We start from the raw sequence: 16303 nt of genomic DNA on the forward strand, positions 1-16303 counted from the left end.
ATTACAGTAAGAAAGATAGCTAAACTATATTACAGTAAGAAAGATAGCTAAACCATATTACAGTAAGAAAGATAGCTAAACCATATTACAGTAAGAAAGATAGCTAAACTATATTACAGTAAGAAAGATAGCTAAACCATATTACAGTAAGAAAGATAGCTAAACTATATTACAGTAAGAAAGATAGCTAAACCATATTACAGTAAGAAAGATAGCTAAACCATATTACAGTAACAAAGATAGCTAAACCATATTACAGTAACAAAGATAGCTAAACCATATTACAGTAACAAAGATAGCTAAACCATATTACAGTAACAAAGATAGCTAAACCATATTACAGTAACAAAGATAGCTAAACCATATTACAGTAACAAAGATAGCTAAACCATATTACAGTAACAAAGATAGCTAAACCATATTACAGTAACAAAGATAGCTAAACTATATTACAGTAAGAAAGATAGCTAAACCATATTACAGTAACAAAGATAGCTAAACCATATTACAGTAAGAAAGATAGCTAAACCATATTACAGTAAGAAAGATAGCTAAACCATATTACAGTAACAAAGATAGCTAAACCATATTACAGTAAGAAAGATAGCTAAACCATATTACAGTAACAAAGATAGCTAAACCATATTACAGTAACAAAGATAGCTAAACCATATTACAGTAAGAAAGATAGCTAAACTATATTACAGTAACAAAGATAGCTAAACCATATTACAGTTAGAAAGATAGCTAAACCATATTACAGTAAGAAAGATAGCTAAACCATATTACAGTAAGAAAGATAGCTAAACCATATTACAGTAAGAAAGATAGCTAAACCATATTACAGTAACAAAGATAGCTAAACCATATTACAGTAAGAAAGATAGCTAAACCATATTACAGTAAGAAAGATAGCTAAACCATATTACAGTAAGAAAGATAGCTAAACCATATTACAGTAACAAAGATAGCTAAACCATATTACAGTTAGAAAGATAGCTAAACTATATTACAGTAAGAAAGATAGCTAAACCATATTACAGTAAGAAAGATAGCTAAACTATATTACAGTAAGAAAGATAGCTTGTATATCAAGAGATTTGGTCAAGGACCAGTTGGTAAGGTGAATATTGATATGATTAAAAGAACTTTCAGCTATCTGTAGCACTTTTTAAAACGACAAGTATGAATGAAGATTTAACAAAGTAATATACAAACCTATCCCTGGTAAAATATGGAATTTCTCGTTCACTTCTTTATCAACAGCTGTAGTAACTATTTTTACTTTCGGGAAAGCGTATGCTACCGAATGAACACCTACAATTAAAATAATTTACTGGTTAAAAAAAATATCCATATTTAACCAAGGCAAGGTTTAAAAGAGATTTATTTTAACTTTTCATGTGTATCAAGAACATTAATGACTTCTCTTTGTATTAAATTAGATGAAATTATCTTGACGTATGCCTGGATGGAACCCTGGACCATCAGGTTACCAGACAAGATGTTGAGGTGCTCCAGATTGAGAAATATGATAAAAATTAAGAATCAAAGAATAAAATGTTGTACCTGATTCAGCCATTAATAAAGAACAGAGAGTAATATGATCTTCTTTTACATCATGATCTAATAATACTCTGATAGCCATGATAGCAGCAGCACCTGTTGCTACGGTAGCATCCAATAACATCACATATTGTTCCTTTATATCTTTAGGTAGACGTAAATAATGCAGCTAAAATATTAATTTGTTTTCCATAAAAAGCTTCCAAAAGTTTACAAATTAGTTGAAAAATACAAACAAGAAAGCACCAAATTAAAACATACGAAATTCCCATGAGATGTTTTTTTTTAGGTCCTGATAATTTTAATGACTATATTTCTGACCAATCATAGCGGGTCGTTTAGAACCCATTTCTTGATTAGCATGGAATTGTGGGATAGCATCTACGAGGAAGTGAAATACCCTAAACAAGAAATACAATTAAACTAACCTCTGGTTCCCCTGTATCTAAGTTAGTTTGAATCAATATTTTACCAATTTGAATATTTTTACACACAGCACATAGCGCAGGTTCCATGGTTTCTCCGGCCCTTAATATTGATACTCCACATATCTTTATATTAGTCAGACGTTTACCTTCATACGGAACATTTTGAGGTGTTTCAATTCGGACAGACTGAAAATACCAAATATATTTTTAAGAAATTAAGAAAATTTGCATATGCATTTTGTATTTCTTCTATCGATGCTGTGAGCCATTTTAATAACAAATGTAATGGTAAAGAGGTTATCAACCTCAATGTGGAGCAGAATGAAAAAAAAAAACAAAAAAAAACATAAAAAACATTGTATCTGACAGATATACCAGGTGAGTAACTTCAGAAAGATAGTAACTTCAGAAAGATAGTAACTTCAGAAAGATTTGAAGAAATTAAAATAACATATCAAAAAGAAGAAATATTTACAGAAGTTCCTTCTCTTACCTTAAATGGAATCATGGACATGGCGTATTCAAACAACAACCTCATTAGTCTTTGGGAATAAAAAATAAATTCATCTCGAGCCGTATCTTTATTCCTATAACAAACATTTCAAAATTATATCAATATAAAACTTATAAATTGATAAAACTCACGGTAAAAATATCATCACTCAACATCTATAATAACTTTGGTATAGATGAGGTCAAGACTTTGGTATAGATGAGGTCAAGACTTTGGTATAGATGAGGTCAAGACTTTGGTATAGATGAGGTCAAGACTTTGGTATAGATGAGGTCAAGACTTTGGTATAGATGAGGTAACTTTGGTATAAGGTAGACTTTGGTATAGATGAGGTCAAGGTTTTGGTATAGATGAGGTCAAGACTTTGGGCGTCTTGGGTAAGGAGGAGGTATAAGCACCAGTACAAATATTGTTTTGATGTTTAGAAAACACAGTGTATATGATGAAAGATGGGCTGGGGATTGGGTAAAGAAAAAGGAGAAAAGAGAAATAGATTGAGATTATCCTACCTGATAAAAGTATGAAGACCCTTTATTTGTGAAGTTTGTTCTAGAACATACAGACTACTAGGGGTAGGTTCCCCGTTACATGCTGCATTCGCTAACTTAGAACGTAATTTAAACCCTCTCTACAATAAAACACAATATTAACATTTAAATACTGAACAACAACAACAACATTGGTACATAAAAACATGTGAACAATACAAGTTAATAATAATAATAATAATAATTATCCCAGATCTCATATATGGTAAAGTAATCTTTCACTGAACAGAGCATTTAATTGGTTGAATATCTTAATGACCTAGAACATGTTAAGAAAAGAATTTTGTTAGATCATGGATGACGAGTAGAATAAACTACAGAAAAGGCACAAAAGAAGATATCAAGATAATGATATGTATTATATTAAGGTATTAAAAGATTATCTTACATTTTGTAATTGTGTATGTACATGCATGACTATAAGATTAATAGCCACGTCATTTTCTCCACCTGAAATATATATTTACATTGATTATTCAGCTGTAAACTTGTTTTACTGTCAGGGGATGACTGATAGCTCAACTCAACTCAACTCAACTCAACTCAACTCAACTCAAATCAAGGCAATGGACATCACAATACTGAGTGCAGTAAGATCTTTTAACTAGGAAAGGGGCATTAACCTACATATTCTTAAAAATCAGCATTGTTTATTTCCAAACTCTTGAGGGATATTTTACAAGGATAGTATTTAGAAAACCAGGCCTTTGTTAACTGTCTAACTGAAACAACTAACCATTCTATATCAGCCAGTCCAAACTGTATCACAGACAGGGGGAGCCAGGTTTAAATAGAGTAAAAATAACACTTACCTCTAGGAACTATAATATCTGCCACTGACATGGTGGGCTCTATATAATGTTCAAACGCTGGTTTAACAAATTTATTATATTGATGTAATACTCCACCGAGATCTCGGCCTCGATCTGATATATCACGTTTTAATCGTCTCGCTAGTCGGACATCAGAATCTGTGTCTATAAATATCTTCATATCCATCAACTAGAATAAAATATATAAATATTCATGATGTCATGTGAGTTTCAAGTTGGCCAATCAATAGGGGCAGTGGTTTTAACTATCCTGATCTCTGGTAGTGTTTCAGATATAAAATCCTCATCAGGGAAGTTTACAAAGACAAATATAAGAAGTTTATACGTACGTTTAATAATTCTTTACTATAGAATATCATAATTCCTTCAAATATCACCACATTAGCTCCATATATTGTTTTCTGTAAAAATATAATCATAATGTTTTTATCTCTTCTCAAATCAAACTGTTTCAAACTGCCAGCATAGTTTACTTTTCTCATAATTCCAGTTGACCCAGTTGTATCTAGTTCAGATAATACATGGGAGATTAATGCCAAGAGATCTGACTAAGGACCTTGAGAAAGTAAGTTGTTATCATTGTAACAGAAATCATCCTTTCTTACAGCTATCTGTAAACAATTATAAAATATGAAACGAAAATAATTACATCTGCAGGTTCTCGGCCGTGAGTATTAAAATTATAAACAGGAACTTTCACGATCTTCCCTTCTTTTAATCTTTTTAACGTGGCTATTAAAAGTTTAAAATCAAAGGCGTCCGGATGATCAAAATTATATTCATTTCTCGCGGCTTGTTCATGTTGCTCTTTATTTAAAACCTGGAAGAACAAAACACTAATTCTGTCAACATAGAGTTACTGGGTGGCTACAGGGATATAGGTATTGTTAATAATTTGGTAATATGTATCATTTTGCAACAAGGGCAGTAACTTCACAAAGATTAAAAACTGTAGATTCTAGAGAGTTTACAAGAGGAATAGTGGACACAAAGGCTGACAATTTAATGGTAATACTAAATATCATAATAGATGTCACTTTATATCAAAAACACAAGTCTATATTCTTAATTTTTACTTTGAGAAACTGTTGTTGAAAAAGTTTTCTAGTTCAGTCATTTGACTATAAAAAAAGGAGATAATTGGTTGTAGAATAATGGAGGCATTCAACCAATAAAAAATATTTTGATGTCAATTCTCTCATTGACCTACTTTACACAGTAACAGTTATTAATAATAACTAGGTCATTGACCTACTTTATACAATAACAGTTATTAATAATAACTAGGTCATTGGGTGCAAAATCAAAATATTTATAGTAATTATTTACTACGGGTGAGTAAAGCCAGCTTCAAAATAACAAATATTGTATTGAAATTAAATTTCTTTCACTTTTTGGTACTGAATTTTAAAATTTTTTACCCAAGTATTGTAAATACCAACTTTTATTGAAATACAGGGGAAACTGTTGCAAAAATTGAATATTTCTGTATTGTTAGTAAATTTACAACTGTCCCTTTAAGAAAATTATCCTGTTTTAATTATGTATTATTTTTATAATAAATATAGAATTTTTCTCTGTGAAATATATAATGGAAATTTGTAATAATTTTTTATATTTCTGAGTGAATATAATTATATATATATATATAAATAATAGATAATTAAAACAGGATAATTATCTTAAAGGGACGGTTGTGCCATTTTTTTTAACGATCATACTTTAGTCTCGGAGATCGGTATTAAGCTAAGCTAATCAGTAATAATGTTGAAATCTGAGCCTTCAGTTCCATGTGTGTCCAGAATTATCTATGTTTGAAAGTTAAAAAGAGGACATCTAGCCATATATAGAAATAGGAAAAGAAATTTGAAGTATTTTTGAGGGAAATATGTGACTTCTAGTACTTCTGAAGACTATTTACATATATTCAAATCAACCCCCAAAAATGGTGCACCTATCCCATTTATCATAAACACAAGGTCAGTAAAAATATACAATTTAAAATTATTACACAAACACAGAGGTCATAGGGCTACAAAATTATTTAAAATTCTTCAGTTTCCATAATATATAACAATAAGGTTGATAAATCATATATTATATAGATATCCTCCTTACTATTATTAGATCAATGAAGTCAAGGTCTTGACAGGCCAATTTCAGCACTCATGTTAAAGGTCACCAGTCTTGTCCTTTGTTAAGATAACTATTTTACCATGGTAACATACACCCACAGGGGCATGTAGAAAATATTCCTTTAATATTAGGGAGAACAGATTTTTAATTTTAACCTGGGCAGTTGTCCCCACATCAAGTTAGTCTGTGCCCTATTGGTACCCCCCGTCTTGTGATGTTAGCACCACCACTGGGAGAACACAGAAAGTGTTTATATACCTTATAAAAAGAGTCCATACTCAGTAAGCTGACCCACGGTACATCTAAAGCTTCTATTATTTTTCTCGAAGCTGTAGTTTTTCCTGAGGCGCTGCCGCCACATATTCCTGAAAATAGACAGAACAAAATATCTTATAATTGAGAACATTGCTACAGGCTGGTGGTATTTCTCTATAAACAAAACATACACTCAGTTATTGATATGTGCCTTTACATTTTACTCTCCATATAGATTCATTATTCTTATCTTTTATTTCATTTTCCTGTTATATTAGAATTTTGAATAATGGTGGGGATTTATAGATTGGTTTTTATTCACTATTTCAGATTTCCTTTTAGATAACAAAACATTGTATATCTTTTAATATTAACCTACAGTAATTATTTGAATGTTTAAACTTTGCTGTAGCAGGTTTTTCACCCTTAGCCTTTACCAAAATACAATTTTACTGTCAAACCCATATAATTTCTGAATCACATTCTGCATTTTATCTCTATCAATTGAAATTTGAAGTCTTTTACCTTGTGCCTTATATTCAACATAATAAATATATCAGAAAATCTTGATGAAATATGATATAAACAGTAAGTAGAGCATGCCCACCCTAAAAACATCTTTTAACCTGACCCCCTGGGTGTAAAAACAAGTTATTAACTAATGTCATCTAGCCCCCCAAAACATTAGTAGGTCAAATCAACAAAATACTTTTACAAAATTTCTTGAAATAAAAATAAGAAATGTAAATAAGAAATACTACTCAATAAAAAATATTCTTATAAAATGTTACCCTGTTTTTAATTATCCTGTTTTGGCTAAATAACCCCAGCAACCTCATGCACTGTACAATGAGGGAAATTTTCATACACTTACCTATAACAAAAGGTTTTTTGAGTTGACCCTGTGAATCATACCAAGGTGGTCGACCTGCAGTATATAATGTTCGACTACCAGTGTAAACAACACGACCACTCGACTTCGTGTATGCAGCCTGTGCTTTCACTTTCTTTTTGGCCGATATTGATTTGGTGGGACTTTTTGTAGGTTTGGTTGGTGTTGTTGGGGTGGTAGTTGTTGTGTAATGTTTATCACCATAGCTATTTATTTCATCATCTTCCCCACTGAAAAACACAGAAATAAAAAAATCTTAAAATAATTTGGGAATTCATACGACAAGGCAGGATTATACCAGGCGACAAGGCAGGATTATACCAGGCGACAAGGCAGGATTATACCAGACAACAAGGCAGGATTATACCAAACGACAAGGCAGGATTATACCTGACAAGGCAGGATTATACCAGGCGACAAGGCAGGATTATACCAGGCGACAAGGCAGGATTATACCAGGCGACAAGGCAGGATTATACCTGACGACAAGGCAGGATTATACCAGACAACAAGGCAGGATTATACTAGGCGACAAGGCAGGATTATACCAGGCAACAAGGCAGGATTATACAAGACGACAAGGCAGGATTATACCAGACAACAAGGCAGGATTATACCAAACGACAAGGCAGGATTATACCAGACAATAAGGCAGAATTATACCAAACGACAAGGCAGGATTACACCAGACAACAAGGCAGGATTATACCAGGCGACAAGGCAGGATTATACAAGACGACAAGGCAGGATTATACCAGGCGACAAGGCAGGATTATACCAGACGACAAGGCAAGATTATACCAGACAAGGCAGGATTATACCAGGCGACAAGGCAGAATTATACCAGACAAGGCAGGATTATATCAGACGACAAGGCCATTATAGAAATATTAAAACAGAACCTGAAACATGTTGTTTCCCTTTGTGCCATCTCCAGACTACTGACCTATTACAACCTAGCTGTGTCTCTACTGAAGTTTGACAAGCTGTATTTGTTCTTGTGTCTGTAACTTGAGACGGGTTCAGATAGTTTGTATATTTAATCATGTTAATGACAAGAAAAGTGCGACTTTAACAAAGTAAATGATAGAAAAGACGGAAATAGTGTTAAGTTGATAAACTGTTTCTATATTTATCTTGAATTATGAAAGATTAAAACCATAAATTACAAAATAATAAAATACCAAATTAACATCCTTCCATTAACAAGATATATATCAAAATAAAATATTAAATAATTTCAGCTTGGTTTAAATATTTGATTTATTTTTACCAACTGATCACTTACACCTATTTATAATGGACAATTTTAATACCAAATTAAAATTATTAGCCATGTGGACTATACGAAAGGCAACCCTAAATATCAAATAAACAGAATTAGCCATGATGTGGACTCTCTAATTTCTCCAACAACAAAACAAAAAATTAAAAAAAAAGACTTACACTTTAACTTTGTCCTCAGCCAGCTGGTTATCAACATCATTTTTATTATTATTCAATACATCAGACATAATGCCCTCTATATATTACTCAATATACAATATAAACTGGGCAATATCAATTCAATATACCACTTTTACTTCCCATATACCATGTCTCATATCAAATACTCATTTATAAAAATTGTTTTTAATGGTGCTATCAACTCTACAGTCCACTTTTACTAAACATACATTAATCTTACAATATCAGCTGTAGAGCACTTTTACTGCACACAAACCGGGCAATATCAACTGTAAATAACACTTTTACTGCACACAAACCGGGCAATATCAACTGTAAATAACACTTTTACTGCACACAAACCGGGCAATATCAACTGTAAATAACACTTTTACTGCACATATACACTGTTTGTATATTTCTTTAAACAGTGATAAATCAGCTGACTGCCTCTTGATTTTAAAGAGTTATTTTCTTCACACAAACAGTTTTTTTTTCTTTTTAACTTGAAGTTAAACTACACTAACTATTTATATTAGGTCAATTGTCTGTATGAGTTAAAACTATAACTAATGTTTCAATACAGCAGATTTCAATAAAACAGACAGAAAGTAGTCCAATTAGTAAAATAAATCAGTTTTTTAAGTAAAAACTAAAATTCAATAATATAATCCAAATTTTCTAACAGAAAAGTGGTTTCATTAATTAAAATAATTTATGGTGTTGACAAGCTATTATTCAACCAACAAGACTGAAAAATGATTAAAGTTTAGAATTGAATTCAATCTTTACAATTAAAAACTAGATGTAATACATCCAACATTTAATACAAATTTTAAATAAAATACTAGACGTATTCCAGAGAAATATTTAACTTAACAGCTAGATAACTAGTCTATTTATAAAATACAGCTTGACTTTCATCCACTATTAAAATTCACAAAATAAAAAATATGTTTCAGTTTCATACAAAAACTAAATCAAATGTAATACATCCAAGCTAGAAAATTGGTCCAATAATGAAAAAACGGCTCAAGTTTCATCCACTTTTCAATCCATACAAAGATAGGACCATTAAATGACTGACTAGTTGGACTGTGACTAAAACTACTGTACATCTAGCCTACATCAGTCTAATAAACAATCCTCAGTCTACACAATAATGAAAAGCTGTATCATCACATTTATAAATAAATATGTTCATTCATACAGTCTGTGACAGCTGGCAGGTCGAGCTGTATTCTGAATGTCAACTAGTTTTCACAACAATTAGAGTCTTTTTAATTCAAGAGGTGATACTTATATATTTATATCTCGAATAAATCACAGAGTAAACATAAAAACAATTTTAACAAAAATAATACCAGATCACAGTTTAGATCTGATAATAAAAACACAAAGAATTGAACTTTGCTTCAGCAATCAGCACACAAGATATACCAATATAGACAAAAAATAACAAAATCTTGAACTAAACTTTACTATACATAGATATTTTTTATCACTTAAATAATTGGTCAGATTGTCAAGACCAATGAAATAAAAGTGTTTTATAAACATCAGGAGATAATGTTGAACAAAAGTGCAATATGGACTGGTCAAAATTTATAAACTACCTGATCATCCAATGAAATATAGCAATCAAAATTTACACAAGAAAATTAATTCTGTAAATCACTCATTGTCTCCTCAACATTTCAAAAACTATTATATACTTCTACCGTGTTTCACTTTAGCAGGTAAACCTTGTATTAGAGACAGAAGTAATCAATCAATGTCTAGCTATGACGTTCACAGCGATATAAATAATATGTTCACAGTAAACACATCATATAATGGGGTGCATCACTTGAGATTTTATCCTGATTACAAGATAGAAATAATTATGGGCTTTTATCAGTTAATTTATTCTATTCTTTTATACCAAACAAACAGGAAACTACACTTTAGAGGGAGGATTGGAGTGCAGTTAGTTAGAGCGTTAGAATCTTGACATCATTAGCAGGTTATCGTCAACCATCTCTTTTAAAGAGTTCACAATAATAGCTTATAATGTCTATTATACAGGTTTTCAACCGGGAATCTCTTAAAGAAAGTCGCATAGCTAATAATATTTATTTAGTATGTAGGTTTGTCAACTTGACATCCCTTTCAGAGAGTTTTTCACAATAGGTGTACTGTCTTTGCACAGCTGTAGCGGAAATTAAGCTCTTATATTTCTATTAGTATCAGCTGATAAAGCAAACTGCACATCTTAATATGTGTAACAGATTGTTTAAGACTGATTTTGTTTAAGAATTTACAAACGGATGCTGTTTAAGAAAGCTATAAACTCTGAACTGGATGGATTTGCTGCATTAGCACAATGTGGCCCTTTATTATTGTTCTATTTTTAGTAATATTTCATCATGGAAGCGCACACATGAATCAGATGGGACGGGAAAAAAGGAAAAAATTAAAATCAGGGGCCAAAATTGAAATAGGTCTGTAAAAGAATACCTTTTCCAGCTATTCGTAATAAAGGGAAATATAATTTGTATTACCTATCCGAAATAGAGCTTGCTGAACTGGGTGGATTGGTAAATTCAAACACACTTTCCGACATTTTGCAATATTATGCATTTCCGCAGCAAAGAAAGAAAATATTCCGCGAAATAAAATTTTGTAAATTTATGCACCAGTCTTTGAAAAATATCTAATTCAAAATTATTTTCACATGTTTGAAAAAAACAAATTTGAAATTGAATAATTTTAGAAATTACGTGAGAAAATATGGAACTGGTTCGAGCTAAATGTTATATTTGTTTGTGATTGGTTGAGAAGCGATCAGCAGACGAATCACCATGTTTATGTCCTCACGGAAACGGGCACCTGCTGATGATCATTAATGTATGCTTAATGAATGTGTTAATTTAATGGTTGACAGTTTAAGGTTTGTAAAATTAACATAACTTAATTAAACATCATTAATCAAGAATGGGAAATTGTCAAGTTGATTTCGAATCATCCTGATCGTATTTTGAAGTCAAAGTCTGTTTTGTGTTTTATCAGCTGATAAATTCTACTTTCATTTTATTTTTTATTAAAATTTATTATGTAACCATAACTCTCTTTAACTTTCTGACTGTACAGATAAAGATGATGGACCTTATCTGGTCTAAAGGAACTTGTTGACTCTATCATCACACTCATTCCAGCCCCTGACTTTTTCAGATCCAGCTTAATTAAGCTCTTTCTTCAGTTTCAGCTGATGCCAGGCTTTTTTCTTTTTCCCCCCTGAAACAAGGTATCCATGTAATTTAATTCAATATCAGCGGTCTGTATCCTTTTTCAGAACTAAAACCAGTTAAAGAACCTGAAGTTAGAGTAGGAAAGCTGTAAGTTCTGTTCAAGCTTTTAGTTCTGAAAAATGTCATAATAATACAGATTGATAGCTCAGCTCTATCTCATGGTAACGTTGATATTTTAATATTTCAGAGAAGACAGAAGATGATATTGAGTAGTTTAATATGTCTAGGAGGAGAGTATGTTGGAGGAGATGGTCTGATGTACATGATGATGTTAGCTATTGCTCTAATGGTTATTCTTATCACTTATCTTTTTATTTACATCAAAAATATCAGAAAGGTAAGAAAGGGGACTAGGATTGAACATTTGATCTGGGGTTTTGATGATCCAACATTCCCAACCCAACACAAAATGGGCTGTACTGACAGATTTTTGTGTGTCACCTTGTGAGGAAGATAGAGGTGCTAACACTGTAATAGGACTTTAATTTGCAATTCATGATTTTATTTCTTTTGTAAAATTACTAAGCTCTTTTCTTGACTTTTCTTATTCCAGTTTGTTTTTTTCTGTCCTTCCAGATTATATCAGTAGATAGACCTGATCATGTATTTACCAGTAAAACAGAAGAACCAGAAATAATTATAATAGGGTCAGGTGTACTAGGGTCAGCGTTAGCCACTGTTTTATCTCGAGATGGTCGGAGGGTAACAGTTATTGAGAGAGATATGAAAGAACCTGATAGAATAGTTGGTGAATTGTTACAGCCAGGTGGAATAAAAGCTCTAACTAAACTTGGTCTGGAAGGTTGGTCTTGTAAACAGCTACCTATCTTGTTTTCTAGGCCATAAATATCAATTTCAGCTTGTACAGATCGATAACATTGACATAGATAGCTGAAATTGAGCTCAATCAGCTGGTAAAATGAATATTAAGATAAATATATCTATTATTGATTTTAATAATTTCAGATACAGTAAATGGTTTAGATGCCCATCCTATAAAAGGTTATGTTATACATGATTTAGAAACTCAAACAGAAGTAACAGTCCCCTACCCTAAAGAAGGCTCTACCCAGGAGGTGACTCAGGGACGAGCTTTTCACCATGGAAGATTTATCATGTCACTTAGAGAGAGAGCCCAACAGGAGAAAAAGTAAGTTTTATTCCAAATTAAATCAAATATCATGATTAGATTTCTATTTTCTTCTCATTCTGTAAGTTATTTCTTTCAACCTGATTGAAATACAGCTCTCGATACTTTCTATATTATAAGTTAATTTGAATTGTTAGTAAAATGGAAACCAAGTCATATCTATGGAAGTTGTAACCTTAAGTTTAAAAAAAAATCTCTTGTTCAATGAGTTCTCGACCTAATCCAATAGTGATAAAAGAATGTTAGAATATGTAGAACATGTACTAATGTTTAGATATATATCAACATAGATAATATTATATTGTCATATTTTAACACTGATTGTATCACTACTGTCACAATATCATGTCTAAATTAAAACAATACACTGGTTAATATCTATGTTATGTCAATATTTTAATATTTTATATTACATGACCAGTTCTCTATCATTTTAGTCACTAGTGTCAGTTAAATTCTGACATAGATAAAATACTAGCCCACTAAAACTCACTTGTGATATGGTAACCTGAAAAATATTCATTTGAAATCCAATTTTTTTTATGAAATTTAAATGTAATATTAATAGTTATGAATTAAATGATAATGGCTCAATATTTGGTAGTAATTAGTTTTTTGATTTTTCTGTAATTTGATCTCATTATTTCAGTGTAACATATATAGAAGCGATGGCTCACAAACTGATAGAAGATAAAGGTGTAGTAATAGGTGTACAATATAAAACCAAGGGGGACAACTCAGTCAAGGTATAATTTATTCTCTACAACATAATGCCCCGTCCTTCCATATTTCCTTGTGAACTCAACAGAGATTCATATTGATGAGATCTTGAATGATTTGATTAGTGAAATGAAATGAAATGAATGGAGCTTTACATCCTTCTGCACCATGTGGGCTAATAAAGATGGGCAACACCATGCAGTGTGCAATTAGGGGCATCTTTAATGTGCCTGTTGATTTGATTAATGTTTCAACAGTTAATGTTCTTGAAACAAAAGTAGAATTTGTAGTTTGAGCCACGATTCATCTTGTTGCTGTTTGGGGAGACAACTGGTTGGAATTATTGCCAACTTCTATGTGATATAAAACTTTATTTTGTTTTATCATTTCAGGAGGTGTATGCTCCACTGACTATAGTAGCTGATGGTTGTTTTTCTAAATTCCGTAAACAGTTAGTGAAGGAAGATGTGACAGTTTATTCTCATTTTGTCGGCACGTTAATGTTGGATTGTCCCCAATCTCTTATGAACCATGCCGAGCTCGTCCTGGCTAAACCCAGTCCAGTATTGATATATCAGATCTCATCTCATGATACCAGAGTTCTAGTTGATGTTCGAGGTCAAGTTGAAGGAAGTATGAAGGAACATATCTTAAATAACATAGCACCACAGATGCCTGGTAGGTTCTGTTTAATTCTACTTAAATAAGAAAGCAACTTACTGTCTAGATGTGGGTTGTGTATCTGAAACAGCAGCATGAATTGAATCATGTTCTGATAGATTTGAATTGTTATGGCCTACTAGTAAATACACACAGGTCTACAGTGTGAAATAAAGATATCCAAGGGACGTAACTTGTTAAATGCAGATTGCTTACTGTTTAAATTAAAGTCAACTCTAACATAACAACTAGGTTTTCAACTAATTTTACCTTTTTTTTTTACAGAACATAATCAGATCAACATCATTGTTATTATAAATAAGTTTTTTTTTTTAATTTTAGCACACATCAGAGAACCTTTTATAGATGGAGTGATAAATGGAAGATTAAGAACAATGCCAAACAGTTTCTTACCTCCGTCACCTATAGAGAAACCAGGTGTCTTGGTGATAGGTGACGCCTTTAATATGAGACATCCTTTAACGGGAGGTGGTATGTCTGTAGCCCTGAATGATGCTGTTATATGGAGAGATTTACTTAAAACTATTCCTGATCTTACAAATTATGAAGAATTAATTACAGCTTCCAGAGTATTTCAGTTACGTAGAAAACAGACCCATTCATTTGTTGTGAATGTTTTAGCCCAGGCTCTGTATGAATTGTTTGCTGCTAGTGATGGTAAGTATCAGAGTTGTGGCCCTTGTTGGTCTGAAAAAGGGTTATTTCGATATTTAGCTTATAACTATTGTGCTAGATATCAGTAGTGAGACAGGGGGAGTTACTCTTCTAGGACAAGATTTGTTGAAATTCTGTTTATTTGTGTTTAATCACTATAAATTGTGATCAGTATGTTTCAGAAAATCACTTTAAGTTTTGTCTGCGATACTGCTCAAAGGCAAGGCCTGACTGTCTGTAATTTTGGACAACTGGACATCCCTGGACAGTCTATTTTATTATATTAACATGAATCTTATCAATATATATTATTGTATATTTCAGTACATCTACATAGTTTAAAACGAGCTTGTTTTGAATATTTTAAACTGGGAGGAGAATGTGTTAATGGTCCAGTAGGATTACTCTCAGTGTAAGTTAAGATATGTAATATATCCAGACTAACCTGAGACTAGTAATATTAATATTCTGTTTAATCAATGTTTGACTGACAAATCAAAACTTCTTTTACTTTCTATTAGATTCTGTTACAATTCAATCTTGTCATTAATCTCAGCAGTGGAAATTTGTAACCATACAGTAGCTAGTAGTTTCAACTTTTCTATATCACCTTCTTCTTATCTATAATATTAAAATATTTAATTATTTTCTATTTTCAGATTAACACCGAAACCACATTTATTAATTGGACATTTCTTTGCAGTGGCAATGTACGCTATTTTATCAGTGATACGGAGTGAACCATTCTGGGCTGTACATAGAGTACTATATAGATCTTTTATGATCTTCTACAAGGCTTGTGGAGTTATCTTTCCTTTAATTTGGACTGAAGTGAAAGGTTTACTAGTATAACATATTTTATGATCTTCTACAAGGCTTGTGGAGTTATCTTTCCTTTAATTTGGACTGAAGTGAAAGGTTTACTAGTATAACATATTTTATGAGTGAACTATCATTGAAGAGAAATACTTATTTATGATGCGACTCCAAAACTTGATGTGATATTGGTGTATCAATATTTACTGATAAGCTGAAAGCTCAATTTCAGCTTTCTGTATAGTTGTCTACATACTTGCTTTGAGAGATATTTACCATATCAGGTGACAGAGCTCAATCTCAGCTACAGGCTTAGACTGTCTATTATATTGGTAAAATGGACTTGACACCTACAAGCCTGCCAGCTTGATTTT

At 31.8% G+C, this 16303-nt stretch overlaps 2 protein-coding genes across 2 annotated transcripts in view; one reads left to right on the forward strand and one right to left on the reverse strand.

The window, feature by feature from the left end:
- LOTGIDRAFT_175054 (hypothetical protein) overlaps positions 1 to 8686 on the reverse strand; it is a gene marked incomplete at both ends in the record, with an annotated part of 10126 nt that extends 1440 nt beyond the window's left edge. The window contains 12 exons of the mRNA XM_009055175.1: positions 1219 to 1317; positions 1570 to 1735; positions 1995 to 2180; positions 2488 to 2581; positions 3018 to 3136; positions 3445 to 3506; positions 3869 to 4058; positions 4219 to 4290; positions 4539 to 4709; positions 6284 to 6390; positions 7155 to 7402; positions 8619 to 8686. Coding sequence (XP_009053423.1) covers positions 1219 to 1317; positions 1570 to 1735; positions 1995 to 2180; positions 2488 to 2581; positions 3018 to 3136; positions 3445 to 3506; positions 3869 to 4058; positions 4219 to 4290; positions 4539 to 4709; positions 6284 to 6390; positions 7155 to 7402; positions 8619 to 8686 — 1582 coding nt within the window. The remainder of the gene's footprint in view (positions 1 to 1218; positions 1318 to 1569; positions 1736 to 1994; positions 2181 to 2487; positions 2582 to 3017; positions 3137 to 3444; positions 3507 to 3868; positions 4059 to 4218; positions 4291 to 4538; positions 4710 to 6283; positions 6391 to 7154; positions 7403 to 8618) is intronic.
- A 3831-nt stretch (positions 8687 to 12517) lies between these two features.
- Positions 12518 to 15965, forward strand: LOTGIDRAFT_144418 (hypothetical protein; the record flags this gene model as incomplete). The annotated part of the gene is made up of 7 exons (XM_009055176.1): positions 12518 to 12710; positions 12875 to 13058; positions 13708 to 13804; positions 14171 to 14456; positions 14781 to 15116; positions 15438 to 15525; positions 15773 to 15965. Coding segments are annotated over 7 exons (1377 nt in total), but the record flags the coding sequence as incomplete, so codon positions are not given.
- Between the last annotated feature and the right edge of the window lie 338 nt (positions 15966 to 16303).

Source organism: Lottia gigantea (assembly GCF_000327385.1).
Source record: "Lottia gigantea unplaced genomic scaffold LOTGIsca_236, whole genome shotgun sequence".
Lineage (NCBI taxonomy): Eukaryota > Metazoa > Mollusca > Gastropoda > Lottiidae > Lottia > Lottia gigantea.